Genomic DNA, 14,890 nt, shown 5'->3' on the forward strand with positions numbered 1-14,890 from the left:
GTAGAATTTTTTTCAAGGTCCAGGTTCAGAAGAACAGCATTTATCTGACATTATAAATGGCTTTATCATCATTTTTGGTCAATTTAAAGCATCCACCCAAGAAACTTGAAAAATGTGCTCAACTGTTTTAAATATTATTGATAATAATAATAATAATAATAATAATAATAATAATAATAATAATAATAATAATAATACATGTCAGCATTTTAATCTATTCAAATAGAAAACATTATTTTAAATAGTAAAATTATATCAAAATTGTACTGTTTTTGCTTGGTGAGCAGAAGAGACTTCTTTAAAAAACATTACAAATTTTACTGTTCAAAAACTTTTGCATTATATTTTTACATAATTATATAGGCATTATATATATATATGATCTTCAAATAAAATTAGATTAGATATTATATTAGATATTGGGTATATAATATAATCTTTGGTCTGAATAGATCATATATAACTGACTAAAGCAACAGAAATACTGTTTAAGTAAGCAACAGAGGGCTCAGGGCTCTCTACCAAAACCAGCAATTTACAGTTCAGTCATGTAAACAAAGTACAATCGCTGATTTATTGCTTAGAAATACTGCAATGTATATTTTTATAATTAAAAAAATACATAATTGAAGACCTTTTCTAAATGACACTGCAAATATTTTGCATAAGAAATGTCAAATGTGGTTATTTGATTAGATGTTTGGTCAGAGCTGATTTGTCAGCTTTGGAATTTAAGCTTCCTTACTGTGGTCCATAACATCCGTAAGTAATACTGTGGGGTTAAATTTGAATGTATGTATATAAAATTAACATATAATTTTTTTATTTTATTTACGGTGCTATCAACAGCAAAATGTTGTATAACACATTTAAAAAAATGGGTTATACAACACTTTTTTTCTTTTTGCTAGTTGTTGCTTCTGTGTAAATCTCAGTGTGCTGGCCTTTGTGAAGTGTTGTACTTTTACATTCAGTACATTCATGAATTGTTCATTTTACACACAGTCTCTTGGTCGCAGCTGTCCAGCAGAGCACGGTAGCGTTTCTTCACATCTTCGTACATTGGGTTGGGGTCAGTGAGTCCAGGCAAGGTCAAAGGTTTCTCGTTGAGTCGCACTCCCATTCTAATGCCCTCTGGGCACTGATACAGCACTACCAGCAGATTGGCAGCATACGGCACAATGGTCCCACTTCGAAATATTCTGTTCTGCTGGGTTGCAAAGTTAGTTGAGCTGAGAGGGATATCATCCTTGAACATATCCAGCAGGGTGAGGAGGGGTAACAGCGTCTCAGCATGGCCGACTTGCACTGTCACAACCTCGGATACAGTACCATTAAAGCTGAGAGAGAGAGAGAGAGAGAGAGAGAGACAAACAATAATACAGAATTAAATGGAGAAAAGAACATCTTGAACCCCTGTATTATGTTACAAAAAAGTGGGTAAATGGACAGTAATGGACTCAATAGAATTCAGTAAAAATTACTCTATGAAAAGCAGATTCATGTATTTAACCATTAAGTTTTGAACAGTATTTGTTTTTATACAACTGTTAATGTTATAATACTGCAATACTGTACACTAATCAGTAAGGCTTGTAATGTTTTTTAAAGAAGTTTCTTATGATCATCAATGCTGCATTTATTTGATCAAAAATACAGAAAAAAACAGTAATATTGCAAAATATTATTAAAATATAATTTTATTTTATTTTAATATATTGCTTTAATAAGCTGAATTTGTCTGAATTTGTCAGGATCCTTCGGAAATCATTCTAAAATTCTGATTTATTATTAGAATTATCAATTTTGGAAACAGTTGTGCTGCTAAATATTTATTTGGAACCTGTGATTCTTTTTTCAGGATTCTTTGATGAATAATAAGTTAAAATGAACAGCATTTATTCAAAATATAAATATTTTCTAACAATGTAAATCTATGCTCTCACTTTTTATTAATCTAACACGGTACTTCACGATATGCTTCGAATAAAAGTATTTCTTTCAAAAAAAGAAAGAATAAAAATTTACTGATCCCAATTTTTTAAACAGTAGTGTATATTCTTAGAAAACCTTTCTATTTTAAATAAATGCTGTTCTTTTGAAGCTTTTACTGATTAAATAATTCTGAAAAAAATTCACTGGTTCCAAAAAAATATTAAGCAGTGCAACTGTTTTCAACATTGATAATAAATCAGCATATTAGAATGATTTCTGAAAGATCATGTGACACTGAAGAGTGGAGTAATGATACTGACAATTTAGCTTCGTATCACAGGAATAATTTTAAATATTTTAAATTCAAATAATATTTCACAATATTACATTTTTTTCAGTATTTTTGATCAAACAAATGCAGCCTTGATGAGCATAAGAAACGTCTTCAAAACTAAAACTTTTGAGTGGCAGTGTGTGTGTGTGTGTGTGTGTGTGTGTGTGTGTGTGTGTGTGTGTGTGTGTGTGTGTGTGTGTGTGTACCTGGTATTCATCACGTTATGGGGACCAAATGTCCCCACAAGGATAGTAATACCAGTAGATTTTGACCTTGTGGGGACATTTCTTAGGTCCCCATGAGGAAACAGGCTTATAAATCATGCACAATGAGTTTTTTTGAGGAAGTAAAAGTGTGCACAATCTCCTGTGAGGGCTAGGTTTAGGTGTAGGATAGGTGTAGGGGCATAGAAAATACGGTTTGTACAGTATAAAAACCATTACGCCTATGGAATGTCCCCATAAAACATGTAAACCCAACATGTGTGTGTGTGTGTGTGTGTGTGTGTGTATGTTGTATGTTGACACATGATGGAATATAAAAGTAACATCATTTTAAGCAGAGAATCATGATTTACCTAGAATTTCAGACAACACAAAATCTAAAATTGACAAATTGTCAAATTGACATGCAACCTTATACAAGGGTTAATCTCGCCACAAAAGAAATGCAATATAATAGTTTACATAATCTACCATAAGTAGTTCTGAATGCATGTCCTTAAAGTTTAATTCAGAGTTATCTCATTGCACTTGGCCTTTTATTACAAAGCCGAAAGCCTCGAATTACAAATCAGTTTGGATTTTTTTTACAGATGACGCGAGAGTGTGTCAGTAGATATCCAGTGACGTATAAGTACCTAACTTATAGGTCACTGGATTTCTCCCTCCCTACTGTTTGCCACCATTAATTGTGGGTGTAATCTTTGAAAAGAGAAAGAGAAACATTTTATACATTACATACATATGCACATGAACGTCATTATACTGAGAACATGTAAACATGAACAGGGAGCTCACCACTAAAACTGAACATACTGCAGAAGAGAACCAGCAAGAAACACTACCTGCTGTGCAATCAATCATAAAACACTTTTATCATAAATGAGCCTGTGCAGGGCTTTATGAATGAGTAGGTCAAAGTTATTACCTGATAAAGGTTTGGCAAAGTCAAATAATAGTTGATGAATGCTATATAAGCAAAAACTTTCACTGCAAGTATGTTGACCCATTAGGCAACACTAGCAAAGGGAGGTAGATTTGTTAGTAGTATTATAAATATATTAGCCCTTGTGCTCACATCCTGCAAATTGTGCCTGACACAGCATTTTACAAACATGACGTGTATTTAAGTATTTAAACTTTTAGAGAGCATTTTTTCAATAGAATTTTAACGTCAAGCAATGGGTTTTTAAACCGATACCCTGGACAACGATAGAAAAAATCTGCAACTTCTTTAACATTAATCACACCTTAAAATCACTGTGACCTAAATCGAGCTACTAAACAGCACCTGAGCGAATTTCATAGCCAAGAATTTAATCGACAGTATTTACCATCTAATAGAGTATAATTGTCTTATTTGCTTCTTGTCTGATGTTATTAGCTACTTCACAATATGCTTCGTTATAATGAAAGGAATGGAAAAAGAAAAGATAAGCATCAAGAAGTGAAACCTGAATGCAAAACCAGTTTGTTTAGATTTCGGGAAATGGCTAGAGGAATAGTTAAGTTAATGACGTCATTTGAAAGGTCCATCATTTACTTATCGTCATGCTGTTTTATGCTGTTATTCACAAAAAGAGAGAGTTTAGCACAATGTTCAAATTACATTTATAAAGTAAAAGAGTAAATGAATATTCTCAAACAGGTTTGACTCCCAATGAATGGCCAAATGTATACATGTAAATATAAGGACACGTATGCTTATTTGTGGATACCCTCAACCATCTAGTTTTATGACACACACACATCTCCCCCCACACCCAAGTTTGCTTAACTTTCAGAATGACGTTCAAACACAAAAGGATGTTTAACAGACCCAAGACTCTATGATAAATAGAAGGATTGCTGATTATTACACAAGAGCATTATGTTGCTGTAGTTCCGGTTCAGATGCTGTGTATTCTGTGTAATGTGGCGTGCTGGGGCTCTGTGTGTGAAATGGGCCGTATTTATGGTGTGATGCTAGTTAGGCTATAAATTTAACAAGAAACATAGTTTTTATGCATGAGCGACTGCTGTCAAATACAGATATTACTGGTTAGACAAACACTCTATCTTTCTGGTTACTTTCACACATAGTATTTGGGATTGACAACCTTGTTTGCTTTAAGGTTTAATGTTCAGACAGGAGTGGATGAAACAATGGGCATGTAACCAAAGTCAAAGTCAATGCCCTTCGATGGCCTTGAGTAATGCCTGATATCAGACTGACAGATAGTGACAGCAAATATCATTTTCTTATTGTTATATTGGTTGTATTTCGTCTCTCTTCTCATCTTAAAGACTTATTTAATCACACAATGTCCACATTTTCTGCAATTTATCATAATTAAAAACCAAAAGCATATGTCTCATGTCAAACACTACTATTTGAACAATTTGGGTTAGTAAGATTCCTCTTTCAAATAAATGCTATTCTTTTGAACTTTCTATTCATCAAAAAAATCCTGAAAAACGTACACTCTTAAATAAATAAATGCTCCACAGGGTTTTTTTTTTTTTGCAGTGAGAAACCATTTTTGGTTCTTCAAAGAACCTTTCAGTGAACAGTTCTTAAATGAGCCATTTTGAAGATCATTTTAAAATCAACCTTTTTCTCGACTATGGTCTCATAGCTGTGGTCCCACAAACTCTTTGGTTTTTCAGCATTTTTGTGCATTTGAACCCTTTCCAACGATGACTGTCTGATTTTAAGATCCATCTTTTCACACTGAGGACAACTGAGAGTCTCATATGTAACTATTACAGAAGGATCAAATGTTCACTGCTGCTTCGAAAGGAAACAATGCATTAAGAGCCTATAATATTTATGCAAATTAAGAAAAATGTACACATCTCCATTCTGTTCAGAAGTTTTCACCCCCCGGCTCTTAATGCATCGTTTTTCCTTCTCGAGCATCAGTGAGCATTGCAACTTCTGTAATAGTTGCATATGAGTCCCTCAGTTGTCCTCAGTGTGAACAGATGGATCTCAAAATCATACAATAATTGTTGGAAAGGGTTCAAATACACAAAAATGCTGAAAACCAAAGAATTTGTGGGACCTAAAGGATTTGTGGGACCAACAAGGGACTCATTAACAACTATCCCTAAACAAACAAACAAAAAAAAACACAGATGTGGATCATTCAGGTAACAACAGAGTTAAGAATCAAGCGTATGTAAACTTTTGAACAGGGTCATTTCTATAAATTCAACTATTACTTTCTCTTGTGGACTATATGTAAAATGACTATATGTGAAATCTCTTATTCAGGTCAGTACTAAATAAAAAAATAACATGCATTTTGTATGATCCCTCTTATTTTGGTAAAATAATTAACATTTTGCAGATTCCGCAAGGTGTATGTAAACTTTTGACCTCAACTGTATACTAGCACAGCTGTTTTGATAATAATAAGACATTTTTTTGAGCCACTGAGCTTCTAAAAATAATAATAATATTTTAAAATAGAAAATACTTCTTTTAAATTGCAATAATACTCCTCAACATCAATGTTTTTACTGTATTTTTGTCAAACAAATGCAGTCTTGGTGAGCATAAGTAGACAAGATTTCTACTGTGATTTCATTCATACATCTCATATCACATAAATTGAATTTGTTTCTAAAATTCTCTAAAAACTAACTCTTTTTCACTTTTCCTCCTTTGAAATTGGTTTCTTAGTTGAAAGACTAAACAAAGACACTGTGAAACGGATGTTCCTTAGACACCCTCACAGCTCAACTAAGACTCCACTAGCTAAAAAATAGCCTTTTTCCAGTGCTGTCAGTCTGTACCTGTTGATCTTATTCATTTACTTCTTAGCCATAATAACTGATACTGCTGTGAAAGCAGGTACCAGACACTCTATTTTTTCTCAGGAAGGAAAGCTGGTCCTCGGCTTTTTTTAAATCGTATAAAACCTATAAAAAATATTTTTTTTTCCCTTAAGCCCATTGTGACACAAAAGTAAAATGTTTTAACTTAAGAAGCGACAGCACAATAGCAGGAAGTTGAATAACATTTTTCTTATATGCATTTTATAAAGATAAGAGAGACAGCACAGTGTTCTTACTTGATCTGGGCTACAACTTGGTCAAGACGATGGAAAAGGTCATGGAAGAGGATGCAGCTGGACTTGCTGTTGATATCATGTCCGTAGCTCCGCTTCCAGTACTGTTTCAGGTCACTAGCATACTCCATCACCTGAAGAGACACAACACTGTGCTTTTAAACATCTACAGGTGCATTTGATTTTTCACCAGTGTGCAATAACATTTAGAGATATATTTGTTTTCATTGCACTAAACATAAACATTGGTCTAAACATACATTTTTTAGTTTAAAACATAAACTAACATACAAAGGTTTAGAATTGGTAAGATTTATAAAATATTTTTTTTTTTTTTTTTATGTAGTCTCTTATGCTTACCAGGGCTTATAAGTTTGTTAAAAAACACAGTAATACTGTGAAATATTATTACAATTTAAATAGACTATTTTGTATTTTAAAATGCTGTAAAATGTCAGTATTCAGTGTCAGTCGTCAGTGTCGCATGATCCTCAGAAATCATTCTAATATGACAATATGTTGCACAAGAATGTTTCCTATTATTATCAATATTGAAAACCATTGTGCCCCTTAATATTTTTGTGGAAACTTGCGAAAGTATTTATACCTCTAGTCTAGCATAGTCAGACCTTCAGACTGACAGCAGAAGGTCTGGGAACCTTGGCCGCTTTGAATGCCCAAGGCCTGTCCAAGAGGCTATGTAATAAAGCAACCAATCATGTTTTGTTTAGTGCCTTGTCATGTTTAAAAACATGGAAATGTCCCCACAATAACAGACCGGTGTGTAAAACTCTTGGACATATTTTAAAGATTCTATGCCGCAAACTTTAAATATTTCAGATACTTTTGAAAATCCAGTGTAAGAGCTCACTGTCACAGTTGTAAACGCAACGGCTTTCTTCTTTCAATGAGGGGGTTTGGCATCATGTCATCTTTGTTTCCAGGTGGAACATTAAAGAACACGACACACACATCTTCTGGAAATCTAGTATAATTTAATCTGGTGACGACCTTGAAACTCCTGAAGTGTTTCCAATTTTGTTGAATGGGCATGATGTCTGAGGCTGAGACTCTCACACCCCTTCATTTTTTTGATGTATTGTTATGTAGCAGCCTTATGTTAAACTGCGTTAAATTACGTTTTTTTCCACATCAATCTACACTCCATACACCATAATGACAAAGCCCAAAATAGGCTTGTAACAACTTTGCAAATGTATTTGAAACTGAAATGATTCCATTGCATAAATATTCATACCCTTCTCTAAGACAGTTCAAATTTAGCTCAGGAGCATTCATATTGCTTCTAGATGTTACTACACTTCAAATAAAGTTAACCTGTGGCAAATTCAATTTAATGGATATGATTTGGAAAGGAACAGACCTCTCAATAGCTGAAAATGCATATCAGAGCAATAACCAAGCCCTGAGGTCAAAAGAACTGTCTGTAGAGCTCAGAGACAGGATTGCATCAAGGGACAGATCTGGTGAAGAGTTCAGTTTTGTATCTTAACATATTGTGAAAATGTATTTTATTTCTATGATGCAAAGGTTATATAATGATATATATAATGATTTCAGCATCATTACTCTAGTCTTCAGTGTCACATGATCTTCAGAAATCATTTGAAATATGATGATTTGCTGCACAAGAAACTTGTCTTATTATTATTATTCTGTGGAAACTGTGATTAATAAAAAGTTCATAGAAAGCATTCATTTTGCAAAGCCAGACCTTCAGACTGACAGCAGAGGGTCTGGGAACCTTGGCCGCTTTGAATGCCCAAGGCCTGCCTGGGAGGTGATATGAGGTAAAGCAACCAATTTTATTTTCTGGAAAAAATCTGCTGCATTGAAGGTTCACAGAAGCATGTAGCCTCCATTATCCTTAATGGAAGAAGTTTGTAACAACCAGGAATCTTCCTGATGGTCACTCTAGTTCCATTATCATATATCCAGATGGGAGAAACTTACAGAAGGACAAACATCATTGCAACACTCCACCAATCAGGTCTTTATGGTAGTTTGGCCAAACTCAATCGTTTCCTCAGTGAAGACACATAAAAACACTTGGAATTTGCAACAAAGCACCTAAAGAACTCTCAGATTGTGAGAAACAAGATTCTCTGGTCTGTTGAACCTCAATTCCAAGCATCATGTTTGAAGGAAACAAGGCATTGCTCATCACCTCCAGACTAGCATCCCAACAGTAAAGTGTGGTGGTAGCAGCCTCATGCTGTTGGACTGTTTTTTCAGTGACAGGGACTGAGGGACTCGTCAAGAGTGGAAGGAAAGCTCAACACAGCTAAATATAGAGATTGTCTTAATGAAAACCTAGTACAGAGCATTCAGAACCTCAGACTGGGCAGAAGGAAAATGACCCTAAGCACACAGCAAGAGTGGCTTATAGACAACTCTGTGAATGTCCTTGAGTGGCCCAGCCACAGCCTGGGCTTAAACCCATTTAAACATTTCTGGAGAAACCCAAGTATGTCTACCAGCCCCCATCCAACCTGACAGGGTTTTAGACATGAAGAGATAAGAAGAATGGCAGATAATTGCCAAATGCAGATGTACAAAACTTATCGCATCATACCCAAAAAGACTGTGAGGCTGTATTGGTGCTTCAACTAAGTACTAAATGAAGGGTATGAATACTTATGCAAAGTACTTATTTCAGTGTTTTATTTTTAATAAATTTGCAAAGTTACCAAAAGTCTGTTTTGTGCTTTGTCAAACAGTAATTTAACAAAACATGGCTGCAACATAACAAAACGTGAAAAAGGGGTATAATGAAATATATATATATATAACCACCAGGCAAAGTAAACATTGGACAAACAAAATAACCGCTCTGTTATAGTACCTGTGCATCGACCTTGTCAAACAACTGGCACCAGGGTGAGTTCAGCTCACGGATAGTAAACTCATATGAACACAAGAAGAAAGCTGCTTCCACTGAATCTGTGAAGCAAAATAAACATTAAGACAATGTGTAATTTGCTAACCCATTAGACAGTAGACCAAATTAGACAGTAAATTGTAGATTTCTGTATGTCACTTCTTTGTAAAATCTAGATATTTGATGAAAGCATGATGATCTGATTTTTGCACCTTCACTTGGTTTTATAATAAATTTTATAATAAAATAAAAAATCAACACTGCCATCTAATGGTCATACTAAAGACTGTAGTAGCTACAATACTCAACATTCTTTTTCTCTCTCACAATTTCTCACTTTTCGCTGTGCATAGATATACAACTGCTGACAGCAGCAGATCAAGGGAGCGGCCCTGACCTCTAAACTCTGAGTAAGTAAATCCTACTTTGTAAACTGTGGAATGGGTTTCTCGCTTTTGTGGTTCTCATTCTCAACTGTTCCCATCTCAATTCTGCTCTCCAGAGAAAAAAAATAAATAAATAGAAGGATTGGACATAGTATTTTAACCTCATTAACAGCTCAGATAGTCTGTATGCTGAAAATGCAAACTTTGCATGCATATGCATTTTTACGTGGCTATCTAACTTATCTAAACTATTGGACATATTAGTGGTTGCAATGCATATGTAAACTTTTGAACTTTGGAAGCCCAGCCCTGCCAACAGTTTGATTAATGGTCTCTGAATCTCTTAATCTTTGACGTTTCCAACCATTTAATTTTTTTTTTTTTTTTTTTTTTTTTTTTTTTTTTAGATTTATAAATAATCTCAAGAGTTTCTGATCCAATTTGCATGATGCTTCACATGCTTGCTCACTTGAGAGAAATACTTGAAACAACAAACAATGGTAGAGTTATTAAAAAAAAATTCTGTCTTTGGGAAGGAAGTCTGATAATAACATACTGATGTGCAAAGTTTTGCGGTTGTGGTTGCAAGAGCATAACATTTAGATTGAACTCAATTTACCACATATATTCTGAAATTTGTGATAATACAACAGCACTTTCTATAAAACAAAACCAATATATCAGATTGAGAGAAATCATTGTCATACTTCTAAACTGCATTTGTAAACTTGCTAAACTTAACATTTTGGTGACTGCTTTATTTCAGCATATGTGATTGTGTAACAAGGTCAAGATCATATTAAGCCATCACTAACCATCGGTAATGCTGGCGTAAGGGATCTCCAGCCTGTCAGCCATTTTCTCCATTACTCTTTTCATTTCAGCTCCTTCATTAAAACGTTTCACTTCCGCCAAAGCGGTCTTGTTGTTCTCCACCTCTTTCACGAACCGTTCACACTGGTCAAAGTAACGCATCAAAGCGTCATTCACAGCTATTTCCAACTCATCTAGTAAATGAGATAAATATAAGTTAAATTCAACATAGATTTCTAATAAAAATGTGTTAGGCAAAATGCAGATTAATCAAAATAAAAAATAAAAATTTATGTTTTCTGTGTTTGTCTGTTGATTTTTGCTTGTGTGTGAATTGTTAGCATATTCTATGTGTCTTCATCTAGGCAACACAATCAATAAGGTCAACATTGTTGAAGGATTACATATGCATATTTACGTTTTTAAATACCCTAAAATCAATTTAAAATTTGTTTGTGCCTCCTTAGAGTATTTTGGACGAAATACGATTTGTGCAATTCAACATTTGGCATGCATATAACTTCAAAATGATGTGTCATGCATAAACAGGTACCACATTATTGAATACAGATTAGTCCAGAGCAAAGTTTAGCTGAGAAAACAATAATGATTGAGTAAATATTGATATCAGTGAGGGGGCACATTAGACTTTTTAATAGAACTGAAAAGTGCAAGTAACCATTTATTCTTCATTGAATCTTACTTAAAGGAGTAGTTCACTTTCAGAACAAAAATTTACAGATTATGTACTCAACCCCTTGTACTTCACCTCATGTCTTTCTTTCTTCAGTCGAAAGGAAATTATGTTTTTTCAGTAAAACATTTAAGGATTTCTCTCCATATAATAGACTTCTATGGTGCCCCCGAGTTTGAACTTCCAAAATGCAGCTTCAACAGGCTCTAAATGATCTCAACCGAGGAAAGAAGGGTCTTACCTAGCAAAACGATGGGATATTTTCTAAAAAAAAAAATTTACAATTAATATACTTTTTAACCTCAAATGCTCATCTTGTCTAGCTTGGCAAGACGAGAGTTTGAGGTTTAGAAGTATATAAGCTTTAAATGTTTTTAGAAAATAACCCATCATTTTTCTAGATAAGACCCTTCTTCCTCGGCTGGGATGATTTAGAGCCTGTTGAAGCTGCATTTAAACTGCATTTTGGATGTTCAAACTCGGGGGCACCATAGAAGTCAATTATATGGAGAGAAATCGAGAAATGTTTTCCTCAAAAAACACCATTTCTTTACGACTGAAGAAAGAAAGACATGAACACCTTGGCTGGCAAAGGGGTGAGTACATTATCTGTAAATTTTTGTTCTGAAAGTGAACTACTCCTTTAAGTTGTGGACAAACAAGTGAGCACTATTGTTTTACGGCGCGTCATCAATCGGCCATATTTGGCAACACTGAATGTAAACAATGCCACTGACTGCACCAAGCAAAACTTGCATATTGTTTTGATTATTTGCAGCTGAAGATGGTCAATTATTGTTTGTATTAATGTTTTGGGTTGTACTAGTAATCGGTCGGACTGGGGAAAACATTTTGAGTACTATAGACTGCCAAAAGTTACAACAAATCAAGGAGAGGAGTGCAAAAAGCTGTCTGAGGAACAAAAAGCGTTTGTGGTTGGCCAAACTGAACTAGGATTTCCAGGGCAAAAATCTTGACAACATTATGTTTGTTCTTATCATTTCCGGTCAAGTAGGTGAAATATTAGGCTAATATCTTAATTAATACTGCTCATACATATCTTCACCACCTACTAACTTTAGTTTGTCAAAATATTGCACCCTCCCTGCTTACTAAGTCCTTCTCTATAAGATTTAGCAGCTTCCAATGTTTTCCCATGGTTTAGACAGCATAAATTAGCAGAACAACGTATTCAGCAGTACATTAACCGTGCAATCCATGCTGTTGTTTACATCCGAGTATAGCCAATATAGCCGCACATCCGGGTAACTGACTAAATCGTGACGTAAGTGCAAACCCTCTATTAAAATCTTGTATGCAAAACCTAGATTACTGGCTAAAGCTAAATTAAGCAAACGTTAATGCTGGAAAGCAGTAAGGCATGCAGATGATTCAGTGCTTGCGGTAACTGCATGTCTGGGTCCTGATGCATTACCTTCCATGCTGAGTCCTTTCATTAGTCCCTCTCTGAAAGCGATGGTACTGTTCACACACCTGTGCTTGGAGCTGGTGATCAGTTTCACGCGTCCCTGACGCACATTGTCCTGTGTCAGCAAAGAAGGGAACCACTTGACGAGTCTCTGCGCCAGGTGCCTGTGATCCGCACGACCCTTTTCCACCAGTCGCCCGTCCATATCATCTCTGTACCACATCGCCCACTGTGACTTTATCTCTGACAACCCGTTTAAATTCCCAGTCGCATCTCGCACGACGAGATTATAAAATTCGCGCATCTTCTGAATGTTTTTAGTGGTCGGGAACCTAGTCCCGTGCCGGATTATAGCTGTCAAATGAATTTCTTTGCAATTCGAGGAAGGCAGCGTCACGAGGGAATTGTTTATGGCCAAAATATCGTCGATTAAGTACGTGTTGACCTCTTCATAGCGACCTTTGGTGCCAAAATAGCTGGCGATCGCTGGTATAGTGATTTTTGTGGATGAGTGAATGCTACAAGAGGACATAAACGCCCAGTAACTTATAATGCAATGAAAAAGAACAAAACATATTGTTGTTACCACTTGTTTGACCATGTTTGTGTTTTGGGGAGCGTTGCGCGGAGACTCCTCTTCTTTTGCGCAACTGAAAAGTGACTCATTTCAATGAGACTCAACTCTCCGGCTGATGTTTGCGGATGTTTACAGTGAGGACTTTGGAAATGTTGGCCAAATAGTAGTTTTCCCTGTTATTATGCTTTCTTTTTTTCTTAATTTGTACTGGTTGCGCTGGTAGTAAATAGTAAAAATACTTAGTAAAATAAATGATAATATCTCGGTAAAATAAATTAAATAAATAACAGTACGATTTTTTTTTAATGTTTTTTAAAGAAGTCTCTTCTGCCCACTAAGCCTGCATTTATTTGATCCAAAATACAGCAAAAGCAGTAATATTGTGAAATATTTTTACTATTTAAAATGACTGTTTTCTATTTGAATATATTTTAAAATGTAATATATTCCTGTGATCAAAGCTAATTTTTCAGCATCATTACTCCACAGTCTTCAGTGTCACATGATCCTTCAGAAATCATTCTAATGTGCTGATTTGCTGTTCAAGAACATTTACAAAAAAACTTTTTTTTATTATTACTATTAATATTTAAAACAGTTGAGTACATTTTTCAGGATTCTTTGATGAATAGAAAGATCCAAAGATCAGCATTTATCTGAAATAAAACTGTAAATGTAACCTGTATACACTATACCAGGGTTGGGGTCAGGAAACAGAGTTGGAATTTAATTGGAATTACAGGAAGTGGAATTCAATTCAGCGAAATTCCACTGAATTCCGTTTATTGCTGTTTCTGAGCATTTATTTGTGATTGCATTTAGAGACATACATTTGAACTTTATTTATGATGCTTTACAAATACCAAGTAATGTATGAAATAGAGTTGATCAAATGTAAGTAAATAAAAATGAGAACTGTACATTATGAATTAATAATTGAATGACAGTGGTGATAAGTTTCTGTATGTACTATACATTCAATATATGATTACCACATAATATATGTCTCAACTCACAAAAAAAATGAGTCTTGTTCATTCATGTATTTCATTCACTTTTTATTGCATCGAATTATCATCATTTCCTGAAATTTGGCATGTGAAATGATTATGCTTAACATACTAAACATACAGTACTTTGTATGTCTTTTATATGTTTGTTGTTTATGTGATTTACAATATTGAATGTACTATAAACTATTAAGCAAATCAAGTCAAATTATTTTATTTAGCAACTCAAGTGGAATTTAGTGGAATTTATTTGATTTCAATTCTGTTTCCTGACATTCCAATTCAATTCCAATTCCATTTCCTGTCAGCTGCATGCAATTCCAATTCCAATTCCATTCCAGGAAGTGAATTGGAATTTCATGAAATTCATGAATGGCCCCAACCCTGCACTATACCAATCAAAAGCTTAAAATCTGTTTTATTTTATTTATTTGTTTGTTTATTTATTTGGGAAAGAATTAATATTTCTATTTAGCAAGGATGCTTTTTAGCAAGGAAATTGATCACAAGTGATGATAAAGACATTTGTAA

At 34.5% G+C, this 14,890-nt stretch overlaps 1 protein-coding gene across 1 annotated transcript; it reads right to left on the bottom strand.

Moving 5' to 3' along the window:
- Window positions 1-160: 160 nt before the first annotated feature.
- minpp1a (multiple inositol-polyphosphate phosphatase 1a) lies at window positions 161-13,464 on the bottom strand. The gene is made up of 5 exons (XM_073826711.1): window positions 12,779-13,464; window positions 10,652-10,843; window positions 9,415-9,512; window positions 6,552-6,682; window positions 161-1,340 (listed from the first exon to the last, which is right to left on the bottom strand). The coding sequence occupies exons 1-5, from the start codon at window positions 13,371-13,373 to the stop codon at window positions 980-982; spliced, it is 1,377 nt and encodes a 458-aa protein (XP_073682812.1). The 5' UTR covers window positions 13,374-13,464; the 3' UTR covers window positions 161-979.
- Between the last annotated feature and the right edge of the window lie 1,426 nt (window positions 13,465-14,890).

Source organism: Garra rufa, chromosome 21 (assembly GCF_049309525.1).
Source record: "Garra rufa chromosome 21, GarRuf1.0, whole genome shotgun sequence".
Taxonomy (NCBI): Eukaryota; Metazoa; Chordata; class Actinopteri; order Cypriniformes; family Cyprinidae; genus Garra; species Garra rufa.

What these genes read in the sequence shown, in the direction of transcription:
- minpp1a (XM_073826711.1), bottom strand. Translation starts at nt 13,373, where the DNA reads ATGGTCAAACAAGTGGTAACAACAATATGTTTTGTTCTTTTTCATTGC. An exon ending in TTACGCCAGCATTACCGATG is followed by an intron (nt 9,513 to 10,651) that starts GTTAGTGATGGC and finishes TTTGCTTCACAG; the next exon opens with ATTCAGTGGAAGCAGCTTTC. An exon ending in CAAGTTGTAGCCCAGATCAA is followed by an intron (nt 1,341 to 6,551) that starts GTAAGAACACTG and finishes TCTCTCTCTCAG; the next exon opens with CTTTAATGGTACTGTATCCG.